Source organism: Dysidea avara, chromosome 11 (genome assembly GCF_963678975.1).
Source record: "Dysidea avara chromosome 11, odDysAvar1.4, whole genome shotgun sequence".
Lineage (NCBI taxonomy): Eukaryota > Metazoa > Porifera > Demospongiae > Dictyoceratida > Dysideidae > Dysidea > Dysidea avara.
Genome location: NC_089282.1, coordinates 27,345,979 through 27,368,437, shown reverse-complemented (window position 1 = coordinate 27,368,437; position 22,459 = coordinate 27,345,979). Strand labels below are relative to the sequence as shown.

The 22,459-nt window shown below is 38.9% G+C and overlaps 2 protein-coding genes and 1 long non-coding RNA gene across 4 annotated transcripts; 2 read left to right on the top strand and 1 right to left on the bottom strand.

Annotated features, from left to right (window-relative positions):
* Positions 1-885: 885 nt before the first annotated feature.
* On the bottom strand, positions 886-21,558 carry LOC136239558 (ubiquitin-fold modifier 1). Of its 2 annotated transcripts, XR_010693513.1 has the most exons (6): positions 21,487-21,558; positions 21,368-21,430; positions 21,263-21,320; positions 21,142-21,214; positions 1,106-2,425; positions 886-1,051 (listed from the first exon to the last, which is right to left on the bottom strand). XR_010693513.1 is itself a non-coding variant. In XM_066030307.1 (5 exons), coding segments are annotated over exons 1-5 (261 nt in total). In that variant the 5' UTR covers positions 21,489-21,558; the 3' UTR covers positions 20,980-21,032. The 2 variants fall into 2 exon arrangements, 1 of the variants encoding a protein (XP_065886379.1); XM_066030307.1 differs by lacking the exons at positions 886-1,051; positions 1,106-2,425 and adding an exon at positions 20,980-21,097.
* Positions 19,616-20,996, top strand: LOC136239560 (uncharacterized). Its single transcript, XR_010693516.1, has 4 exons — positions 19,616-20,398; positions 20,442-20,513; positions 20,779-20,868; positions 20,941-20,996. It is a non-coding gene; the product is annotated as an uncharacterized lncRNA (long non-coding RNA).
* LOC136239557 (uncharacterized) lies at positions 21,433-22,377 on the top strand. The gene is made up of 3 exons (XM_066030306.1): positions 21,433-21,617; positions 21,674-21,821; positions 22,019-22,377. Exons 1-3 carry the CDS (start codon positions 21,572-21,574, stop codon positions 22,329-22,331), a joined length of 507 nt encoding a protein of 168 aa, XP_065886378.1. The 5' UTR covers positions 21,433-21,571; the 3' UTR covers positions 22,332-22,377.
* The last annotated feature ends 82 nt before the right edge of the window (positions 22,378-22,459 follow it).

Genomic DNA, 22,459 nt, shown 5'->3' with positions numbered 1-22,459 from the left:
TCAACTTGCTCTCAACTATTCATTTCCTAGCAACGAATACTGAAGCAGCTGGAAACTATCCCGCCTTTTCAGAGTAAGCGCTACTTGCGCTTAATTTGTTTAACACGATTCAAGGAATTGCTGCACTTCAGGTTCACCCCAAACTTGGCTATTTGCCATACTTTGCCTGGGGGCATGTGCTGTGTTATTTACCGCCACAAGGCTCCTTCATAGACATCACGTAGCTTACTTGAGATTTCATCACGGAGATGCGTGAGAAAGTTCCATTCAATGTAATCACTCCGAGCGAATCAGACTGAGCATGGATAGTACGCGCCAATACTATCTATGGACTGAGCATTAAGTAGATGTTCTATTAGAGTGTTTACTGATGAGAGAGTTTTGATTTTGTAATCTGAAAAACACTCCTGTGTAGCTAGGCCTCAACTTTTCCTGTCTTTGACAAATCAGATTATGTATATTGTGTGTAGTTCAGTGTTGGGATAGTTACTTTAATAATAAAGTATCTATAATATTACTTTGTAAACACAGCCTTAAGATGTCACATGTGCAACTAGCATCTTATCATGTGACATGATCATATTGTTGGGCTTGTATTCAAGAAAGTAACAGTATTTTCTTGTCAGTAAACTTCTCAGTGGATTAGTAACTTCATCACTTCAGGTCACCAGTAAGCCCAAGTGTGTAGTGTGTGTGCGTACGTGCATGTAGGCAAATTACAAGTGCCCAGCCATGTTACAGCTAGTATATTCCACTTTGGTGACTCACCTGCAAGTGTGGGAAACTACATTGCAAGTGTATCTATATGGGACCATGTGAATTTCAATTATGGGTAACGTACGAAAGAACGACAAGGCATTGCTGAGGACGAACATAAGCATAACATCAATTGCAACACAAGTGTGTAAACTCTTCAGTTGTGGTAAATTACATCTGAACACATTGATAATAACATGATTAGTAAGTGTCGTCATCATCATCATCAACTTGTTTAGTAGTTCAGGTCAGTGTTGTCATTCAACTTTACTGTCAGTTTAACAGACTAATTCTCCTAGTATGATATACAAAGTGATAATGTCACCCAATATAGCCGATTACACCTCACCTGAGTGACTTTAATGGATTCATATTTGTTCTGGAGTAGGAACTGGCCCTTGTAGGCTGTGATGATGGAGTTTATCTCCTTTAGTGTTCATCTGTGTGATAAGACCACCTCATTATAGTAACCATGTCAAGTAGGTCCCAAACATAGCTAAGGTGTACTTCATGACCTCATTATAGTAACCATGTCAAGTAGGTCCCAAACATAGCTAAGGTGTACTTCATGACCTCATTAATAAGACCACCTCATTATAGTGACCATGTCAAGTAGGTCGCAAACAGTTAACAGTAGTAGCAACTCCCTCCTCATACTCCCATTAACCCACACTACAACACTGATATAGGTGTGCAGCTGCAGGCGCGGCTACTATTTTAATAAATTTACAACAGTACAAAAACTATACACTAGCTCAGCTGCATAACTAAAGTAAGTAGTTAAGTACATCACTGTTGCTACAACATTTAGCAACTTAAAAACTCCAACCTCACAACTCACTAAAATACCTACAGAAGGTGGGGGCCTGCACAGTGCAATTAATCTAGAGTTCACTGTGCCCAAATGAACTCAAGGGAAAAAACCATACAGGGCCTGAGGCAATACTTTTTTTTTTGCCTGCCAGGAAAAAACCATGTGCTACCACCTTGTCAACAAACTGTGTACTGTGTGCATAAATTAATGTCTCTTGTTACTCAATGCCCTCATCACATAGTGGATAATACATCAGCTCCGAGCCAACCTCTGAAGGTGGGGTCTCCATAATCACACAGTAGATTACACATGGCTTCAAGCAAATTTGAGGGTGGGTGTCTTTTGTTACTAAGCACCATCATCACATAACGTATCAGCTTCAAGCACATTTGAGGGTGGGTGGGTGGGACAGCCATCACGTTTGTGCCTGGCAGCCTAGAATGACACATGTTCACACATTTGCACTATAAATAACCATATCTCACGTGCCAACCTAATGCACGTGCACATCATATTACGGCGGGAGCTTATTTTCTGTCTAATTTGCAAGCTCAAACGACATAAAATACATCTCACTCCCATTAACCCACACTACAACACTGATATAGGTGTGCAGCTGCAGGCGCGGCTACTATTTTAATAAATTTACAACAACCTAGGGTCAGCAAAGAAAAGTGTGTCAGGCCAAAATTTCCCGTAAATATAGACACAGGGTGATGTTTGATGGATGAGTGAATACCAGCCTGAACTATAGCTCGTTGTCCAGCTGGTTATGCAGCTCAGATCTCTCCAGTGACTGTCCAGACTCCCCGGCTTCTCACAGGATGAGTAATCCTGGTGCTCCTGGATGGTCCCCTAGCAAAATCAATGTCATCAATGAGTAACACTGAAGCATCCTAGCATGACAAATTAACCACAATGTTACAGGCTGTAGTTGACAGAAAGTACTGTTACACTATACTAACTTTACACAAGCTCATGGACTCCACTTAACAATACTATTACACTGTACTAGCTAATACACCAGCACACAGGCTGCACTTGACAATACTATTTCACTATACTAACTAATACACCAGCACACAGGCTGCACTTGACAATACTATTTCACTATACTAACTAATACACCAGCACACAGGCTGCACTTGACAATACTGTTTCACTATACTAGCTAATACACCAGCACACAGGCTGCACTTGACAATACTGTTTCACTATACTAGCTAATACACCAGCACACAGGCTGCACTTGACAATACTGTTTCACTATACTAGCTAATATACCAGCACACAGGCTGCACTTGACAATACTGTTTCACTATACTAACTAATACACCAGCACACAGGCTGCACTTGACAATACTGTTTCACTGTACTAACTAATACACCAGCACACAGGCTGCACTTGACAATACTGTTTCACTATACTAACTAATACACCAGCACACAGGCTGCACTTGACAATACTGTTTCACTATACTAACTAATATACCAGCACACAGGCTGCACTTGACAATACTGTTTCACTATACTAACTAATACACCAGCACACAGGCTGCACTTGACAATACTGTTTCACTATACTAACTAATACACCAGCACACAGGCTGCACTTGACAATACTGTTTCACTGTACTAACTAATACACCAGCACACAGGCTGCACTTGACAATACTATTTCACTGTACTAACTAATACACCAGCACACAGGCTGCACTTGACAATACTATTTCACTGTACTAACTAATACACCAGCACACAGGCTACACTTGACAATACTGTTTCACTATACTAACTAATACACCAGCACACAGGCTGCACTTGACAATACTATTTCACTGTACTAACTAATACACCAGCACACAGGCTGCACTTGACAATACTGTTTCACTGTACTAACTAATACACCAGCACACAGGCTGCACTTGACAATACTATTTCACTGTACTAACTAATACACCAGCACACAGGCTGCACTTGACAATACTGTTTCACTATGCTAACTAATACACCAGCACACAGGCTGCACTTGACAATACTGTTTCACTATACTAACTAATACACCAGCACACAGGCTGCACTTGACAATACTGTTTCACTATACTAACTAATACACCAGCACACAGGCTGCACTTGACAATACTGTTTCACTATGCTAACTAATACACCAGCACACAGGCTGCACTTGACAATACTGTTTCACTGTACTAACTAATACACCAGCACACAGGCTGCACTTGACAATACTATTTCACTGTACTAACTAATACACCAGCACACAGGCTGCACTTGACAATACTGTTTCACTATGCTAACTAATACACCAGCACACAGGCTGCACTTGACAATACTGTTTCACTATGCTAACTAATACACCAGCACACAGGCTGCACTTGACAATACTGTTTCACTATACTAACTAATACACCAGCACACAGGCTGCACTTGACAATACTGTTTCACTATGCTAACTAATACACCAGCACACAGGCTGCACTTGACAATACTGTTTCACTACACTAACTAATACACCAACACACACGCTGCACTTGACAATACTGTTTCACTATACTAACTAATATACCAGCACACACGCTGCACTTGACAATACTGTTTCACTATACTAGCTAATACACCAGCACACAGGCTGCACTTGACAATAGTGTTACACTGTATGAGTAATTACACCAGCTCATATGCTGTACTAACTCACGAGTTGCACTTGACACCAGCTAAACACCAGGACATTGGCTGCACCTGACAATATTGTTACCTGTCCTGCTATGCTTACTTAAAACAATTTGGTAATACCATGTACCCACCTCATAGGCTGTAGTTGATACAATTAAGTTAAAGAACAAATATCAGCTCTGACAGTCCTTACATCTAAAACACAAGTTGAGTTGTATACAATGCTATTGGAAGGAGGGACATCATGCATGAACCACAGTGAGAGGAATTCTAATAGCCAGCATATTGGTATTATAGATGCTCCTTTAAACAGACTTAAGCCTATATCCAACCTGGAATTCTATCAGGGTCAGTACCCTTACAACAAGTGTATAGAAGGCTCGCCATGGTAAAATAAGATGTGCCAGAACTGGGCTGATGGCCACTCTAGTATCACTGGAGTTCCTTGGGCTCTACAGCTATGAGCATAAAATAGCCTGGAGGATTAAATACAACAGGGGGCCAACCCATAAGTCCAGATGGCAGTAAAGGTATACTATGCCCTCAGATCCTGGGTTCCAAAATCAAGCATTAAAGCACATCATCTGTTGTATAGCTGGCAAACTTGTTAATAGGATGGGGTCCCCACTGTGAACCTTAAGTCCCTAAAGGCACTCTGGGCCAAACCCTTTTGTACATTTTCTTCACACAAACTAAACCAATACCACTGTCTAAATAGACCTCTATTGGCTTCTTACTGGTGGTCACAATAACTTAGTAAATGAGTAACAGATTGTAGCTAAGTCAAAGGTAAGGAGACAGAACACACAATAATGCTAAAATTTTTCTTGCCCAGAGGAAACCTAGGTAGTGTCCATACTGATTATTTATGTGTACCCAATTTGAGATTAAACATATAACATACTTAAGATTACCTAGCTGGATCATGTGCATGGGAATCCTAAAGGCCTTTGTGCTTAACAGAAGGTACTGATTGAGGTATCATACATTCACCACTAAGAGTTTCCTATACTAATAGTGGACTGTGCAGATTAGTGCTTATGAGAGACTCCATAATATATGCCTACAATGATTGTTCAATAACTCAGCTATTGCCGATGACAGCCTTTTGCATGGTTTTAATTTCTGGTTCCCTTTATTGTATTGGGTACTGATAAAAGAGGAATTATGGCCTTAAGCACCTGCCATAAACTGACGTGGGATAATTCTTGCCCCAGTTTGCATTTTAGTCACTGTTAATGGCATCCCCACAAAATTTCTCATTCACTTGCTTGGAAAATTGGTTCTGGAAGGCTGGGTCAGCTGCACCAGTTGGCTTTGCACTGGTACTATTGAACATACAATCATGTTACCATGCCCTATCAACACAATTGACTGACTGCCCTTTAGTTATGGTTAACACTACTAGATGGCAGACTGCTGTCACAGCATAGCAAACCACAACTACATGGCAAACATTTATGAGACACAATCAACACCAACATCACAGCACAAAGTATTGACATTCTGTGACATGACATGGTCTACTTATCTTGTTGGGGCAGTATGCATTACTCTTTTTGCACACACTTGCAACAGGGACCCAGCAAGTGGGATTTAAACTTGGGTGAGTCACACTTGATGCAGATGGCTGGAGGCAGTAACTTTGTTCCAGTGGCTTAAATTCCTCCTCAAACTCCATACACTTCATGTTAATCTTAGCAACGAGATCGTTGTGCCAGTGGTAAGGCTTTGAAGCCCTGTACAGCTGTTCCTTGGAGCTCTTTTCGAGAAGAGGGACCTCTGGTCCAATATGTGACCAAGGGGCTTTCAGATGATGTTCCAGACAATGCCATGCCATTGATGATGACATCGGTGGGGAGGGGGTACTCTTCGCTCCTTGAATGCCCACTTTATTCTTTGGTGATCAGCTGCGCTCTGCGGCCGGCAAATTTTTTTTGGATGCACTTCTGACTTGGAAAATTTTTCATGTTTTTGTGAACTTACCATTTTTCTTTGTTTTACGGATTGTTTGCGGATAAGGAAAAGGTCACACTGAAACTGTTAGTCCCTGTGTATTAAGTCTGTTGGTCGTCTTCACGTTGTGAACAAAGGACAAGACCTACCTGAATGGACATTTCTTCCCTGCCGTCTGCAGCCTGTCATCTCACAACACTTGCGTGACTCGATGGCTGAAAACTTCCGAGTGAAGGCCAAGGTGAAGACATGAAGGGATAGAAGGACACTTGTAAGAAGGTGTCACAAGTAATAAAGACTGTTGGGAACTGAATGTGTAGTATGTGACTATAATATCCTTGTTTGCTGTATACACTCTGACTACCTATAGCTATCTTGTACTTGAATTAAATGTCATTATGTATGTATCCAGGTTGTGACCACAGTAGTTTGTTTGTTGTGTGTAAAGTTAACATCATTTTCATTACGGTATGTACCGTAGTATTGTGTGATTGAATAAAGTTTGCAACTGCTGGGGTATGAAAAGGCTAACACTCGCTTTAAAACACTCCAAATAAATTCTGCTTCACATCCACCACCCGGCCACATCTCTTTAATGTCTTTATTTCCAGCTCTAAGATTTTTTAAAATTTAATTATTCCGTATTCTTCCATTATTTTCTGCATAATGTACAGGCTTAATAAAATTGATTTTGTAAGGTTTAACAGCTCACATGTCAGAATGTTATCACTGTTCATGTTTGTAATATTCTTGCAATGTAAATGATGAAGGTACAAGCTGAAAATGTTATTATGTTGTTTGCTATGACTGTACCTAGGCAAATAATAACTTGAAAAGCTGCCAATTTCATAATAGAATAATGGAAATATATGGACCGCCTGCCCACATGCTAAGAGAAGCAGAGAATTTATTTGGAGTGGCCTTACTAGCTTCATTCAAAGTTTGCAAAATACAAATGGGATCCACACTATAAGAGTTTTAAATATTGTGTTGTACTGCACATTTCGAGATAAGTTGAACATCATTGTAACGACCATTAATGATTGGCCGGATATTGAAGTTGTGCTGCACATCTACCAATTAGTTGATACTACTGGCCCGCACTACTTTTATAGATTTTAAAAAAATTCTTGCCCATATTATATTGATTTGCAATATCTGATTGAATCTACCAAATCTGACTAGTTAGCACAACCTGCAATTCTGGTATACTACCCCGCAACTTGATTGCTACATCCATACATAATTTCCCTTGCTCCACTTTAGCAATACATTCAGCTGCCTTTGTACCAGGCTGTCAAACGTAAGATATTTTCAAGCAGCCTGGTTGATTTTAAGGTATAGATGGACATAGCTTTATCATTATTGAACACTTTAATTTGATACCTGAGAATTTCACAAGCATGTACATATGTACGTATGTACGTGAGCTAACAAATCTAGTCACATATATGAATTACTACATTGACGTTAAGAATATTCTACGAGTCAGTGATTATTATGTACAACATTATATAGTTATGTAGTATACTCTTTAGCAGTTTTTTAAAACAATGTGATAGCATTTACTTCCTAGTACACTATTTTGCAGACCTCATACACACACTCCAAGTTGTCTCATGTATGCATATACAGTAATGTGTAAGTATTGTACTGGCTTCTTGTGTATATGCGACTGGCCCTTCATGGTTTTCCAGCTCACTAAACATCATTTCCAAGAAACCCATGGCTATAGAAGTACCAAAGCTGCAGAAACCAGACTTTCCAGTTCCGTAAAACAAAGAGCAGAATGTGGTGGTCTATTTAGCCAGCAATTCAAAAGATGAGTTTAATTTGGTGATTGTGGAAGCCAAATCAGTCCATGAACAGGACAGGTACATACACACACAGTGATACCTTATAATACGTAATATAGTAATACTCACGTTGAGTAACAAACATAGTTAAGGTGTACTTGACAACCTCATTGAGACCACCTCATTATAGTGTCAAGTACATCCCAAACATGATCTTAGGTGTACTACATGACCTCAATAATAAGACCACCTCATTACAGTGACCATGTTGAGTAGTTAGGTCTCAAACATAGCTAAGGTATACTTGACAAGCTCATTAATAAGATTATCTCATTTAAAGTGACCAACTCAAGTAGGTCCCACACATAGCTCATGTGTATTTTAAAACCTTGTTGAAAGATCACCTCATGATATAATGTCCATGTTAATTAGGTCCTAAGCCTTAGCTAAAATATAATTATATACTTCATGTATAACACAAGTACCATTTTTATGTAGCTAAACACCACCACACCTTTAACTAGAGCTGTGACCTGGACCAAATGTACATAACCGATTATTGGCTCCCTATAACCGATTGATTAACCGATTAATTGGCTTAATGATTATTTTTACATTTTCAATGTCATTTTGTACATCAACAGTGTTTTCTTAATCAAATGTACTGTTTGACTTAAGAAGTAAGGGGAAAGAGTGGCTTTGTGATGTGTAGTTCCTAACAACAAACAATAAACCGCCTCCTTGCTCACTTTAGTGCACTCTTTATGACCAAAATTGTAAACAATTCTGTGGTCATGTGATTCAATTGTATAATTGGTTGTTGCATACATAGCCTGATTATCAATCACCCTCAACAATAACCGATTGATTAACCGATTATTGCATAACCGATTCACAGGCCTACCTTTAACTGTGGCCGAATTTGAGCAGTGTCATAATAATAAAAAAACATTGTTTTATACTGAGCAGTGGTCAAGTTTGAATAGTTGTTGCATCAATTTTGTGAAAACAGGTGTAATAAATGTTACACAAGTACAGTGAAACCTCTATAACCTGACGCTCAAAAGATTGTATATTTTATTAAGGCTAAATCTGAACTAAAATTATAATCAAGGTTGCTTGACTATCAAGGTATAGTGTTGAATGATTCAGGGATGTGTCCATAGTGGTCGGAACCAGCTGCCACTGAATTGCCACAATATTGCCACATAATTTTTTTTAATACCAACTGCTACATATTCACCACTAACTTATGCAAGTATATAGCTAAGGCCACTTCAAATAAATTGTCTGTTTCCTGTCTGCATATTTACATGCAGGTGATTGGCAGCTTTTCAAGCCACTATTTGTCTAGCATGACCATAAAAGCTACATAAAAGCATGCTTAAGCTTGTTCCTTCCTTTTAAGTTGCAAAAATAGCACAAATGTGAAGTTTGTGCTGACTTGATAGCGCTGCTGACACTGTTTCAAAATGGCTTTTACTGAGTCTGTCAGTATGCAAGAATAACTGGAAAATAATGGAAGAATACGGAATAATGGAATAGTTAGAGCTTACAGTAACTAGATGCGGGCAGTGGATGGGAAACAGAAAATTTATTTGGAGTGGCCTAAGGCCCCACACATTTTTCCCTAAATCCTCTGGACCTAACCTTGTTTCTTGTATTCTAAACCTGGGTACATCCTTGATGATTGATGGAACAGGCAGTACAGTGTTAGCCTACTGGATAACAAATGTATCCAATAAAAAAAGAGGTTTCACTGTAGTGAAACTCCACAGATGTTATAGCAACAAAAAAAACACTACAGTTTCTATAGTACACAAGTAACAATATTTTGAGTAGCTACATATTGTAAAATTAGTGACATGCATGCAGACCTTCGCTGTAATGCGCATATCAATGTTTTGCCCCACTACTATGAACATGGGCAGAGGTGGGGATTTGAACGTTTAAAAATTCTTATCCCCACTACCTGGGATTACTTTTGATGTCGAATCCCCCACTTATCCCCCAGTAAAAGACCACGAAACACCCGGCTACGTGCCCTCGTAGCATCAAATACCCCATCACACGGGGCACGGTTTGAGGTCGATTCCCCTACTAATCCCCGTCTAACCCCCACTTCTGCCCATGTTCATAGTAGTGGGGCAAAACATTGATAGGTGCATAAAGATAACATAAACATCTATATACCGATTACCCAGAGTCTACTACAGCTCTCAATAGTCACATACTACACATTCAGTTCCCAACTGTCTTTATTACTTGTGACACCTTCTTACAAGTGTCCTTCTATCCTTTCATGTCTTCACCTTGGCCTTCACTCGGAAGTTTTCAGCCATCGAGTCACGCCAATGTTGTGAGATGACAGACGGACGGCAGGGAAGAAATGTCCATTCAGGTAGGTCTCGTCCTTTGTTCACAACGCCTTTGAAGACGACCAACACACTTAATACACAGGGGCTAATAGTCTCAGTGTGACCTTTTCCTTATCCGCAAACAATGTTGCTTTCCGTAAAACAAAGAAAAATGTTAAGTTCACAAAACATGAAAAATTTTCTAAGTCAGAAGTGCGTCCGAAAAAAAATTCGCCCTGTCCGGTAGCTCAGTTCTGTCGCATTGGCCGGTTCGTCTCCTAGGACTGCTTAAGCAAGTGCACCGCATTTAAAAGTACTTCTCCATTGTCGGTAAGTCCGTAAGGGAAACAGTAGCCATCATGTTTGTGCCTGGCAGCCTAGAATGACACATGTTCACACATTTGCACTATAAATAACCATATCTCACGTGCCAACCTAATGAACGTGCACATCATATTACGGCGGGAGCTTATTTTCTGTCTAATTCGCAAGCTCAAACGACATAAAATACATGAGTTCATAATATTTGTATGGTGGAGAGTGTTTAACTTGAATGCATTCACCAAACACCCTATGTAAAGTAGCTATATAACAGCTCAGCCTTATTTCAGAACAAAGGCTTTGCCTTCATCAACACCAATCAACAGTTTTCTGTCCCCAGTGAAGGTGTTGATTTGATGAAAAGTGAACTTTATGCAGGGTGTTTGTACAGGCCATACTCTTGGTATTCATCAACAAAGAAGTTGTCAAGGAAACCCAGTAACAGATTTCTGTATTTGTAATTATTGGTTATTGTATTTAACAATTATGTGCTGATCACATGCAGCGTGTTGTAACCATGTTGTATTGTTTGTTGTTAAGTTGTAGCTATATTGTCTCTATTGGAGTGTCTTTGAATAGAGGTTTCTTTGTTGTATGTGTATATGTGGTGCCCAGTTCAGCTTGTGCTGCCATTGTGCAAGTTGCAGAAGCTGACATTTTAGAGCTTTAAAAATTAATTGTGCTAGTTTATTTTTGGAGTGAATTACAAACGATGGCTTGAGTACGTTGATTGTCTAATGTGATTCGGGGGGTTAGGTGAAAGTTTGTTGTAGAGGAAGTTAAACTCTAGTACTGTCATCCCTCCCGGGAGATGCAGCTATGATTTGCAGATAATTAGGCCAAATTCTCTAACGTGACATATGTTGTGGTTCCCAATGAAAAAATCAACTTTCACCAAATAATTTATAACTTCTTTACCACTGCAGAGTCGTTTACCTTACTGCACTGATGCTCAAACCACTATTAAACTGGAGGTGTGATCGTTTTAGTTTGACCATAAATTTTGCATTAAAAATATGGTTTTGTAAACACACCAGGACAGGATCGAATGTTCTCATTAGATAATGTTATCTGGGGTTAATCTAGGGGGTGGGGCACAGGCCCCCCTGGGTTAACTATTGCCCCTCCCCTTCCCTAGGTTTATACCTAAAGCCTTGAGAAATGGAAAGGTTTAATTGATCATAATCGAATGGTCAATATTTAATAACATCACAATAAAATTGTTACCAAAATTGAACCTAAATTTCACCCTGGGGGAGCATGCCCCCAGACCCCCCTAGAATTCAAAGCAGCCCCCCTCCCCCCTAGCTCAACGAACATGCATAGTAGTGGGTAAAGGTCTAGCTGTATGTGCCACACAAGGGCTCCTAACATGGATATTTTAGTAATTTTTCATTTACACTGCCATTACTGGTTGCTGTATTTAGCCTAATTCTTCTACTAAACCAAGTGAAAACATAATAGCATTAAAAGGAAACGGCTTTTGTTAGAGTTCTTACAGCCCAAGTGGTTTCTGAAGGTGTGGCAACATGCTTGCTTGTTCCACTGCTTCAAAAACAAGTTGAAGTTACCTTAGGTCCTTCCTTGTACGACAAATTTTGAATACTTAGTTAAATAACACAAAAAGTGTTGCTATGTCCGTATTTCAAAATTACACCTCTGTGTAAACAAACAGTTACTGAAATATCCATGTTAATTCACACAATCATCAAACGGTACGGTCGTACCGTTTAAGTAGGGATCGTGGTGAATGCTTTGCGTGCCGCCCAAAATTCCGCCTTTAAAAATCATCCTACAGACATTGTATGCGGCGAAAACCACCTTTACAGAATAGTACTAGTCCATATAATACATACAACAAAACACTTACAGGTGGCCAGATGTAATGCTATAGCTAACCTATCAACACCAAATATTGTATTCTTTTGTTCCTCTTGTATTCAAGTGGTCCCTGTTGCTGTACGGCACTATGACAATCAAGTGCTTGTTGAATCTAGAATTACAGCTGTCGAAACTTCCATCCAATGTTCTGAACGAAAACTTCATGAAACAGTGAAATCTGTTGAATCACAAATTGAGTCCTTTCAAAAATCAATAAAGTCGTTACTAAATGAGCACACTACACAGCTATCAAAGGTCTCTACTTCTGTTAATGCTGTACCCCCGAATCTGCAGAGCAAATTCCAGTGTCTTTACTTTCCAAGCAAAAAGAGAAAGAAAAGCGGCAGCTGAACATAATGATCCATAAATTAGAAGAATCCACTACAGATGATGGTCAATCTAGAAAGCAAGATGACATCAAGAAATGCGTATCATTATTTCAGAATTACTTGGGAGCGAAAGTGGCTATTACAAATGCTTTCCGTTTAGGAAAAAAATCTAACCGACCACGTTTACTTAAACTAACCCTTAGCAGTATGGAGGAGAAAGCCTTAATACTACGAAATAAATCTAAACTGAGATCCACCTCTCACCCAGAAGATGTCCATAATGTATTCATCACCCCAGATTTCACACCCATTGAACAGAAGAGGAACAAGGCCTTACGGGAACAGTTAATTAATATGAACAAAACAGAAAACATCTACATGATAAAAAATGGGAGGATAGTGCGGAGGCAAACTTAGCTTCCTCCCGCACAGATAATCAGTTACCCCTTACCCCTAATGATCCTACTCCCAATGATTATCTTGATAATTCATTTAATCGCTCCCTTACCGTCTTAGCTCTAAATTGTCAGTCTCTATTAGCCAAAAAGGAGTCCTTTCTTAACCTTATCTGCTTCCATACCCCTGACATTATTATAGGTTGTGAATCTTGGCTCAAACCTGATGTTAAGAACTGTGAAATATTTCCATATAATTACAATGTACATCGGATTGACCGTGCTGATGGCTATGGAGGCGTTTTTATAGCATGCCATGATTCTCTTGCTTCCTGTAACATACTTCCTGTGAACTAGTGGCATGCCAGATACAACTTCCCAACCAGCCTCACTTAATTATCTGTTCACTCTACCGACCTCCATCAAGTAATGAAACTTATTTAAACATAGCTATCCTGACTCAGCACTGTGGATTGCTAGAGATGTCAATCTCCCAGATATAGATTGGGTCAATAACACCATCAACAGTCATCAATACTCACTACCAGATATTTCTGGACTTCCTGCAAGATAATGCTTTGTCTCAACTTGTCAGTTATCCAACCAGAGGCTCAAAACTTACTAGATGTTTTTATTACTGACAGACCTTTGTTAGTTGAATCTTGTAACACAATTTACGGTATTAGTGACCACGAAGCCATCCTTGTGACATCTCATGTCCTAGCTCCATTACGACCTCCTATAGAAAGATCTATTTATCTATGGTCTCGAGCTAATTTTGATCATATAAGACAAGAATTACTATCTTTGTGTGATGAGTTCATCACCACTTACTCGTCCTCTACACCAGTAGATGTCCTATGGAATAATTTTCTTGTGCTATGTAATGTTGGTCTGGCCATGGTTCCCACCAAGTCCACTTCTACTCAACCTAAGCAGCCCTGGGTAACCAAAAATGTCAAACGCTTAAGTAGGAAGAAACAACGTGCCTACAATCGCACACGTATTACTGGTCCAAATATCATGACCTTAAAAGACAATGCCAAAGAGAATGTCATCAAGCGTTCAATAATCACATCTCTTCCCTGATAGACCCTAATAGCAACAAAGTTACCAAAAGATTATGGTCATTCATCAAAAGTAGAAAACAAGACAATACTGGAATTGGCCCTCTTATCCACCAAGGAACTACGTTTACTGATTCTACGGACAAAGCTAATGTGCTGGCTGATTACTTTTCATCTGTTTTCACATGCAACAACACTTCCCTCTTACCTGAAGTAAATGACATCCCTTTGCCTAGCATATCACCGTTAACAGTCCATGTTGAAGGAGTGGCCCAATTACTAACTAACATCCAACCACACAAAGCCAGTGGACCAGACAATTTACCTGCTCGTTTCCTCAAGGAAGTTGCTAATGAGATTGCTCCTGTTTTAACAATTTTTTTCCAAGCATCGTTAGACCAAGGTCACTTACCAAATATTTGGCGAACTGCTGCAGTCATTCCGATATATAAAAAAAGGAAGTAAAATTGAGCCAAGCAATTACAGACCGGTATCCCTTACTTGTATTTGTTCCAAAATTCTAGAACACATTGTTTATTCTGCCATATCCAAACACTTAGAACACCACCAAACACTTTGTGATAAACAGTATGGATTTCGTAAGAGAAGTTGTGAAACTCAATTGATTTCCACAGTGAATGATTTTGCCGAATGTCTGAATCAAAGGGGACAATGCGACATCCTTCTACTAGATTTCAGTAAGGCTTTTGATAAAGTTTCTCCCTCACTCTTGTATCACAAGCTAGCACATTACGGAGTACAAGGATCACTGCTATCTTGGCTAAAATCACTTCTGAGTCTCAGATCACAATACGTTATTCTAGATAACCACAAAAGTGATACCGCCCAGGTCCTTTCTGGTGTACCTCAAGGCACGGTTCTTGCCCCTCTATTGTTTTTGATTTATATTAACGACCTACCTCTTTCCATTCACAATAAGATCAAACTGTAGGCAGATGACGTATTGTTGTATTCTCGAATAACATCAATTGCTGACTGCTTAAGTTTACAACAAGACTTAGACCTACTTGCTCAATGGGCCAACAGATGGAAGATGACATTCAATATCCTGAAATGTGAGTTCCTGAGAGTAACAAACCAGCGCAATCCTATCTTGCACACGTATTATATTGAAAATTCTCCCATTAAGGAAGTTTCATCTGCCAAATATCTAGGGGTCACCATCGACAACAAGCTTACCTTCAATGACCATATCCAAACAATCACCAATAAAGCTAACCAAATCAATGCCTTTATTTACAGAAACCTGCGCCACTGTCCAAGCACTGTGAAATGTAACTGCTACAGAAGTATGGTCAGGCCAGTGCTTGAATATGCATCATCTGTATGGGATCCCATACCTTAAACAATATTAATAAAATTGAAGCAGTACAGAGAAGAGCAGCCAGATTTTGCCTAAATGAGTTTTCACGTCACTCTAGTGTTACTAACATGCTAAGCACACTTAACTTACCTCCTTTACAACAAAGAAGAGAGAGAGCTAAACTTATAATGATGTATAAAATTATTAATGATCTTGTTGATATCCCCAAAGATTACTTTACCCCTAATGATTCACGATTAAGAAAAGGATACTATAGGCAACTGACGACAAACATTGACTCGTATAAATTTTCCTTTTCCCCCTCTGTGATTAAACTTTGGAACCCCCTCCCCCCCTATATAGTTAATTCCCCTTCCCTGGATAATTTTTGTAACAACTTGAGTAATTATATCTGTGCGTTACAATCATTTGTGATTTCTGCACAGTAAAAACAAATAATACTAATAGATATAAAATTTTAAAAAATCTCCAAAAACTCCAATTTTAGTATCACTCCAGCGAAACCATATCGAGGCGCTAATTTTCCATATCAACACTTTCTTTAAGCAGCATAATAGATGCCACAAAATTATTTAAGGTGCTTAGAGTATGCTACTGTATGGAGGAAGATCACGCCCATTCTTTATCCTACGTCTATCGATTGAGACCACGCCCCTTTTACACTAGCTGTATTTGTGACCACACACCTTCAAGTTGGTAGGCTGATTCGAAATACTCTAGTCTAATAATCGATTGAAACCACGATGAACACACCCTTTTTGAGCAAGCACACATCTTTTGCAGGTTGACTCGAGATACTCTAATCATAGATATTATAATATCTATACTCTAATACAGCAATCACCCTAATAGAACAGTCACATGTTTATAGCTTTATGCTTTAACAAAAACTGAACAAACTAGTATATTAAAAATTATGAATTTAAAAATGAAGTAGGGATCCAAGCGATAAAAAGTAGTGAAACAAGAGATGAACAATGGTAGTTATTACAGCATAGCTCAGTGGGAAATCCCTACTTTGGCATGGTATTGTGTTCAGTGCCAAAGTAGGGATTTCCCACTGAGCTATGCTGTAATAGCTACCATTGTTCATCTCTTGTTTCACTACTTTTTATCGCTTGGATCCCTACTTCATTTTTAAATTCATAATTTTTAATATACTAGTTATTTACAGGATAATACGCAGTTTGACACTGTTGGTTACTATTATATACTCTTGGTGTAAGAATTACTAGTTAGCATGTGTTTACCATAGAGCCTGTTTGATGGCTGTGTTTTAAGAGTGTCATTGTAACTCGTAACAGTCACTTGAATGTTCAAAACTGAACTTACAAATTAAAACACATTACAAAGGCTTAACAACAACTGTTGCTAGTAAACCACATGTGAGGGCAAAGGATGTACTGTTGTCTATGGTTAAGGAATTTCCTGTTAGGTTAGTCACTTGTACAAAGAGCCGTAGTAACTGCTCTATTAGAGTATATCTCACATAAGGCAGTACTTGCTGTGCTCCTAATGGTGCCATACCCCCAATATTATTATGAAATGTTGTGATTACATACAAGTTGAGCGGTCAGTAACATTAATCAAGAGATTCAAAGTGTGTGCCATGTGGCCAAAAAAGTTATCACCTCACACCAAGGAGTGGGTTTAGGGGGGATTTAGGGGAGTGCGTAGAGGGTGAAGCCCCCCCTACCCTCCCAAAGATAGTTGAAGCTACTGTACACTTACAGTTGCATCTAAACCATATATGGGCAATGAATACATAAGAAGAGAAGAGCTAATCTCTTCTAGGAATCAACAAGAGGGGATCAAAGGAGTATAAATTATCCTTTGGCCTCTGAGAAAATCTTAAAACACACTTCCAGTTTATAGTTTCAGCTTTGTATAGCTTGAATCGCTCACCTTTGTTACAAGTTTCTTAGATAGAATCAATCCCAATTCGTTGGTGAACCTCTTCAACGACTATCACCCTTGGAGACCTGAGCAGGCTTGGAATTTTCCGCCATAACAAGTTTACACAGTTGTAGAAAAGCATCCATAACTTTGCTATTAAAAAGAACTAGCTGCTATCTTACTGGGCATGACATAGCAAATCCGATAAACTTTATTTCAAGTCTGTGCACTAAAGTACACAGAAAATATGGGAGTTAATGTTTCAAAGGAGTATTATGCTCATCAATCCTCTTGATATCAATGGCTTTTACTGCCTTCCCCTTCACCCAATTGCTAAAACTTATATATCAATCAAAAGCTTAATCATCAAGGATTCCATTAAACATTATCCCATGTTCAAACATTGAAGTATACAGATACTACAAGTGGTTTGTATACAATCATGTGAGCCACTATAGTGGCATGGGGTAAAAAAACTGCTAAACATCATAGACTACTCTAATGGAACATTCATCATCAAAACTCAACTTTGACCTCAAACCATACTGCAGCATATATGCTGTTCCCTGTATATGATAGCTAGTTACCACTGGTAGAAAATAATGATGTCACTTAGTTGAAATGGCTAACAGTACTTATTCAATAACAATATTATTTCCAAATTCAATCTTAGAAAGCTGAATTTGTTGTGAGGGGATGTCCCCAGAACCCCTAGATAAAGCATGTTCCTTATGCTCAGTGTGCTCCTCACACTACACTACTAGTTGTATCAACCAGTTGCCACATTTTTAGTCACTACTATAGATTCCCCAAGTTTAGCATCCCCTTGGGAAATCCTAGATCTGTCCCTGCTTCACACCGTGTGTATATTGACAGGAAGAAAGAAAAATGTGATTTTCACGCCTACATAGCTCCATGGTCCCGTCTCCAAAGCACACCATTTTGAAATAGCTATAAGATAATCCATACAGTAAATTTGATTAAATTCGCTCCAGCCATTTGTGAGATATGGTGGCCAAAGTTTTGTTGGGTCTTTCTTCTTGTTAAAGAGTCTATGAGGGGCCTTGATTATTCTTTTTGCACACTTTGCAAAAATAGCTATAAAACACAAACATGTAATTCAGTGTATTTAAAACATGTAATTTTATATCTGCCAAAGTTCGTAGAACATTCTATATAGTAGAACGGCTAGCCAAAAAAAATATATCATTCACTTTTTGATACAAGCACCAAACATGGTACAATATTTACTTATTCATACCACTGTATTGCCTCGAATTATGGCCAGTCTTGTAAAAATGCCTGGTCCAGGGGTATACAGCATCATAACAAAAATAAATGTCAGGCTTCGAATAAATGCCTGGTCTCCAAATAAACGTCTAGTGCAGTCATGTCTAGTGCAGTCACGTCTAGTGCGGGCAGTGTTATAAACGATGAAGTGAAGAACGTTTTATAGAGTTCCTTTTAAGCTTGAATCTGTGAAATATGCTGAGGGAAACATCAAGGAGAGTCCAGGAGAGCACAACACTAAGGTATGAAGTTAACTCGTGAATGCTGATCAGGTATATAAACGCTGGTCTCATATAGTCACCGGTCTCGTTTAGTAGCCGGGGTAAAAGTTACTTGAAAGAAATGAATACCCGGGCTGTAATTCAAGACAATACGGGTATTTCATCAGATATGGTGGCATTAAAATTACATAGAAAATGTATTGGAGAAGCCATAAAATGTACAATAGTAAATACTGAAATTTTGTATCTACATAGACAGTTACAAGCAAGGGATGGTCATATCCAAAAGCTGATCAAGAAAGGTGTCCATCCTGGTCATTAGCTTTCCCTGTTAAGAAGCACGAAGGGCCGAGGTATACAAAGCCATAAAAGTGCAACGTATTATTTCTATTGGGTGATCACACTGTGAATTAGAAATACATTAATGCGAAACAGATTTGGAATGCACTTATATGGTTTCATGGCCTGCTAGCTTATTACCTAGTTTTAAAGTTTCCTCTAAGGCATTGATTTGGATGTGGCACCGTATTTCAAATGATTTAGTATACCTTACTCAACTTCCATAGAAAATTTAGTACTTTTATCATAAAGTGAACGATTTCATCAAAACTTGTTGCTTAACTGCTCTACTAATATGGGCATTCCACAACAAAAATGTGTGCCCTATTAGGTATAATTCTGTCTTCAATAATCATCGTTGTGTCTGTAGATAAGAAGAAATGTGGTAAAAACAAACCCTAAAGTTGTCCTTGAGGCCATATAGAGTACAAAAAGAAATAATTCCACACAAAACAGCCAAACTGTGAAAAAGGGTGCAGCCTTCCATAGGCAGGGTGAAAAGTTGTGAAATCAAAGATGATGGCCATTTTTTTGCCCCAAGGCTATTAAAGTCACACCTTTTTCACAGCTTGGCTGTTTTGTGTGGTTACACAAGTTCTTGAAATATTTCAACATCTTTTTACGACAAGTACTGTAATGACAAATCTCTGCTCTCGACAACTTTACTATCACCTGGTTGGGTGAATGTTATTTCTCGAGAAAAACTTTTTTAGCTGTTTCCTCAGTTCATCATGTTCATAGCATAGGTTATGTGCATATTATGCATTATAGTAAGTAAGTGTGTGTGTGTGTGTGTGTGTGTATTGTTTGGGAGAGTATATGGCAGAGTTTTCTCTCATCACAGAATGCTGATCGTCCCCTATGGCAATTTGGTACACAGCCGGTGATGTTAATGTTATCACATGATCACTGGGACCAGCTGGATCATCGGTGGGACATTGACTGTATTACTACCATATATGGACACTACTCAATGTGTTACTACAGGACTAGGATGGAATGAACAGATCAGTACCAGACAACTGGACACTGGATATTTGTTACACTGGAGTGGGAGATGTAAGAGTACCATAGTAACCTCTTTGTAATGGGCACATGTCTCAGAACAAACCATGTGACTTATCTATTCTGTGAGGAAGCACTTATTAAATAAACTTTACTATTTTAAGTTTTTGATAAACTGTCTAATATTTGTCGACAAAAAAAAAAATTTATTGAAGAGTATATCTAACATACTTTAGTACCTCAAGGAGTTGACCTCTTAGGCATGGTGTCCATTAATTAGGGGCATTGTGTTAGTACGTCATGATATGGTGTATTACAGGTAAACCATGGTTGGAGGATGGATTATACAAGTCTTACTATTACCCTATGGCTTGTAACCAACACTGGGTGTGTCATCAACAAGAACTAGGTAATATTTACAAGTCTTACTATTACCCTATGGCTTGTAACCAACACTGGGTGTGTCATCAACAAGAACTAGGTAATATTGTGACTGTCACCATGGATACACCAGCAATACTTGTAATGAACAGCAACAATTAGAATTTCATTTAATTAATAATATTTCATCATTTATTGGCCTACTCTGTCACGAGGTATTAGTCTTAGTTCAGAGCCATGTTTCAGAAATACGTTCCCTAACACAAACTAGTAAACAGTATTAGTTCACAAGAGGAATTACCTGCGGTCTGTGATGGGTTAATCCCTATCCCATCGTTAGTAATAATGGCGCTGGTCTCTGGGGGCACTTTGAACTGTGGTGGAACAATAAATAATAAAGTTACTACTAATCAAGTGTTCACCTCTTCAGCGGAAAATTTTAATACCGCAGTGAAGGGAGTCTGCTCTGGAACACTTAACCTGTAAACAAATACATTTCGATTGTGGGTTTTGTTTACTTCACTAACACTTTGAAAGGTAGTTTAGGATCAGATGTTAAGGTGATCTTAAACGTGACCTTAGCGCTAGCCCTACACGAGGTAACAAAACTTTACTATATGTACATCGAAACACAATACTGACTTACATTTCACTCGACTGTAAATTTACTCCTACAAATAATTAGCAATTAGAAATATACGGAATAACAAATATTGGAGGTGTCGGAATTGATGGCGCTAGTTGTACAGCTGCTATTGCTGGCGACATTACTCATCTGTAAGCTATCAGGTTCTCATAGTAGATTAAAATGTATAATAGCCCCTATTTCGTAGGTGTGCTGGCTGGAACCGTGGACGAATCGGGAGAAAGATGTAGGCGAGAAGGTTACACTTGTCCACGTAGCGAAGACAAGTCTTATCAGAAGTATTGTTGTTATGATAGCAGTCCACAAAGGGTGTACTGCTGTAATCCTTACTTCGCGTGAGTTGTCTACTCGTGTGTGTATATGGCCTAGCTATCTTTATGATAATTATCACCCGACAGTATATAGAACAGGCATAGAATACCGTTAGTATCAACATCCTGTTAGCTGCATAGCGCACATTAGTGCTTCTCATAGAATGTGAAGTCATTAGAAATGTGAACTACAGGTTTACTGATGTACCTTACACTTGCAGGTTGGAACTAGGAGTTGGTATTGGTGTTCCCTTGGTCATCTTGATAATTGTATGTGTCGTAGTGATCTATTGCTTCTGTTCTTATCGTCAGCGACGTCGTGAGAGGACACAATATTATGATGATTATGACGATGATGAGGAATTAGTGACCACTTCATCCTTCAAACCTACCCAGGACACGGAGTTACCACCTTATTCTGAGGCTGACCCTTTTAATGAGGAACCACCCGGATACACCACTGAATACAATACTGAACAAGGACAGTCAACAGAACTAAATAACAGTGGTGAACCTGCCAACCAGTCTGAATAATAATTATAAATCTGTAAATATATGAATTATATTTTATCACACTTCACGTGTACTGTAAAAGGGTGTGTCATGTTTGTAGCATATCAGAGGAGGTTGGTCACACGACACCCTTACAAACATGTATATTA

Excerpts from the sequence above, each read along its gene's own strand:
- LOC136239558 (XM_066030307.1), bottom strand. Across the intron at positions 21,215-21,262 it reads TAAAATTTTCCGCTGAAGAG|TTCAAAGTGCCCCCAGAGAC; the intron begins GTGAACACTTGA and ends GTTCCACCACAG. Across the intron at positions 21,098-21,141 it reads TAACCCATCACAGACCGCAG|GGAACGTATTTCTGAAACAT; the intron begins GTAATTCCTCTT and ends AGTTTGTGTTAG.
- LOC136239557 (XM_066030306.1), top strand. The coding sequence starts at position 21,572 with ATGGCGCTAGTTGTACAGCTGCTATTGCTGGCGACATTACTCATCT. Across the intron at positions 21,618-21,673 it reads GCTGGCGACATTACTCATCT|GTGTGCTGGCTGGAACCGTG; the intron begins GTAAGCTATCAG and ends CCTATTTCGTAG. Across the intron at positions 21,822-22,018 it reads TGCTGTAATCCTTACTTCGC|GTTGGAACTAGGAGTTGGTA; the intron begins GTGAGTTGTCTA and ends TTACACTTGCAG.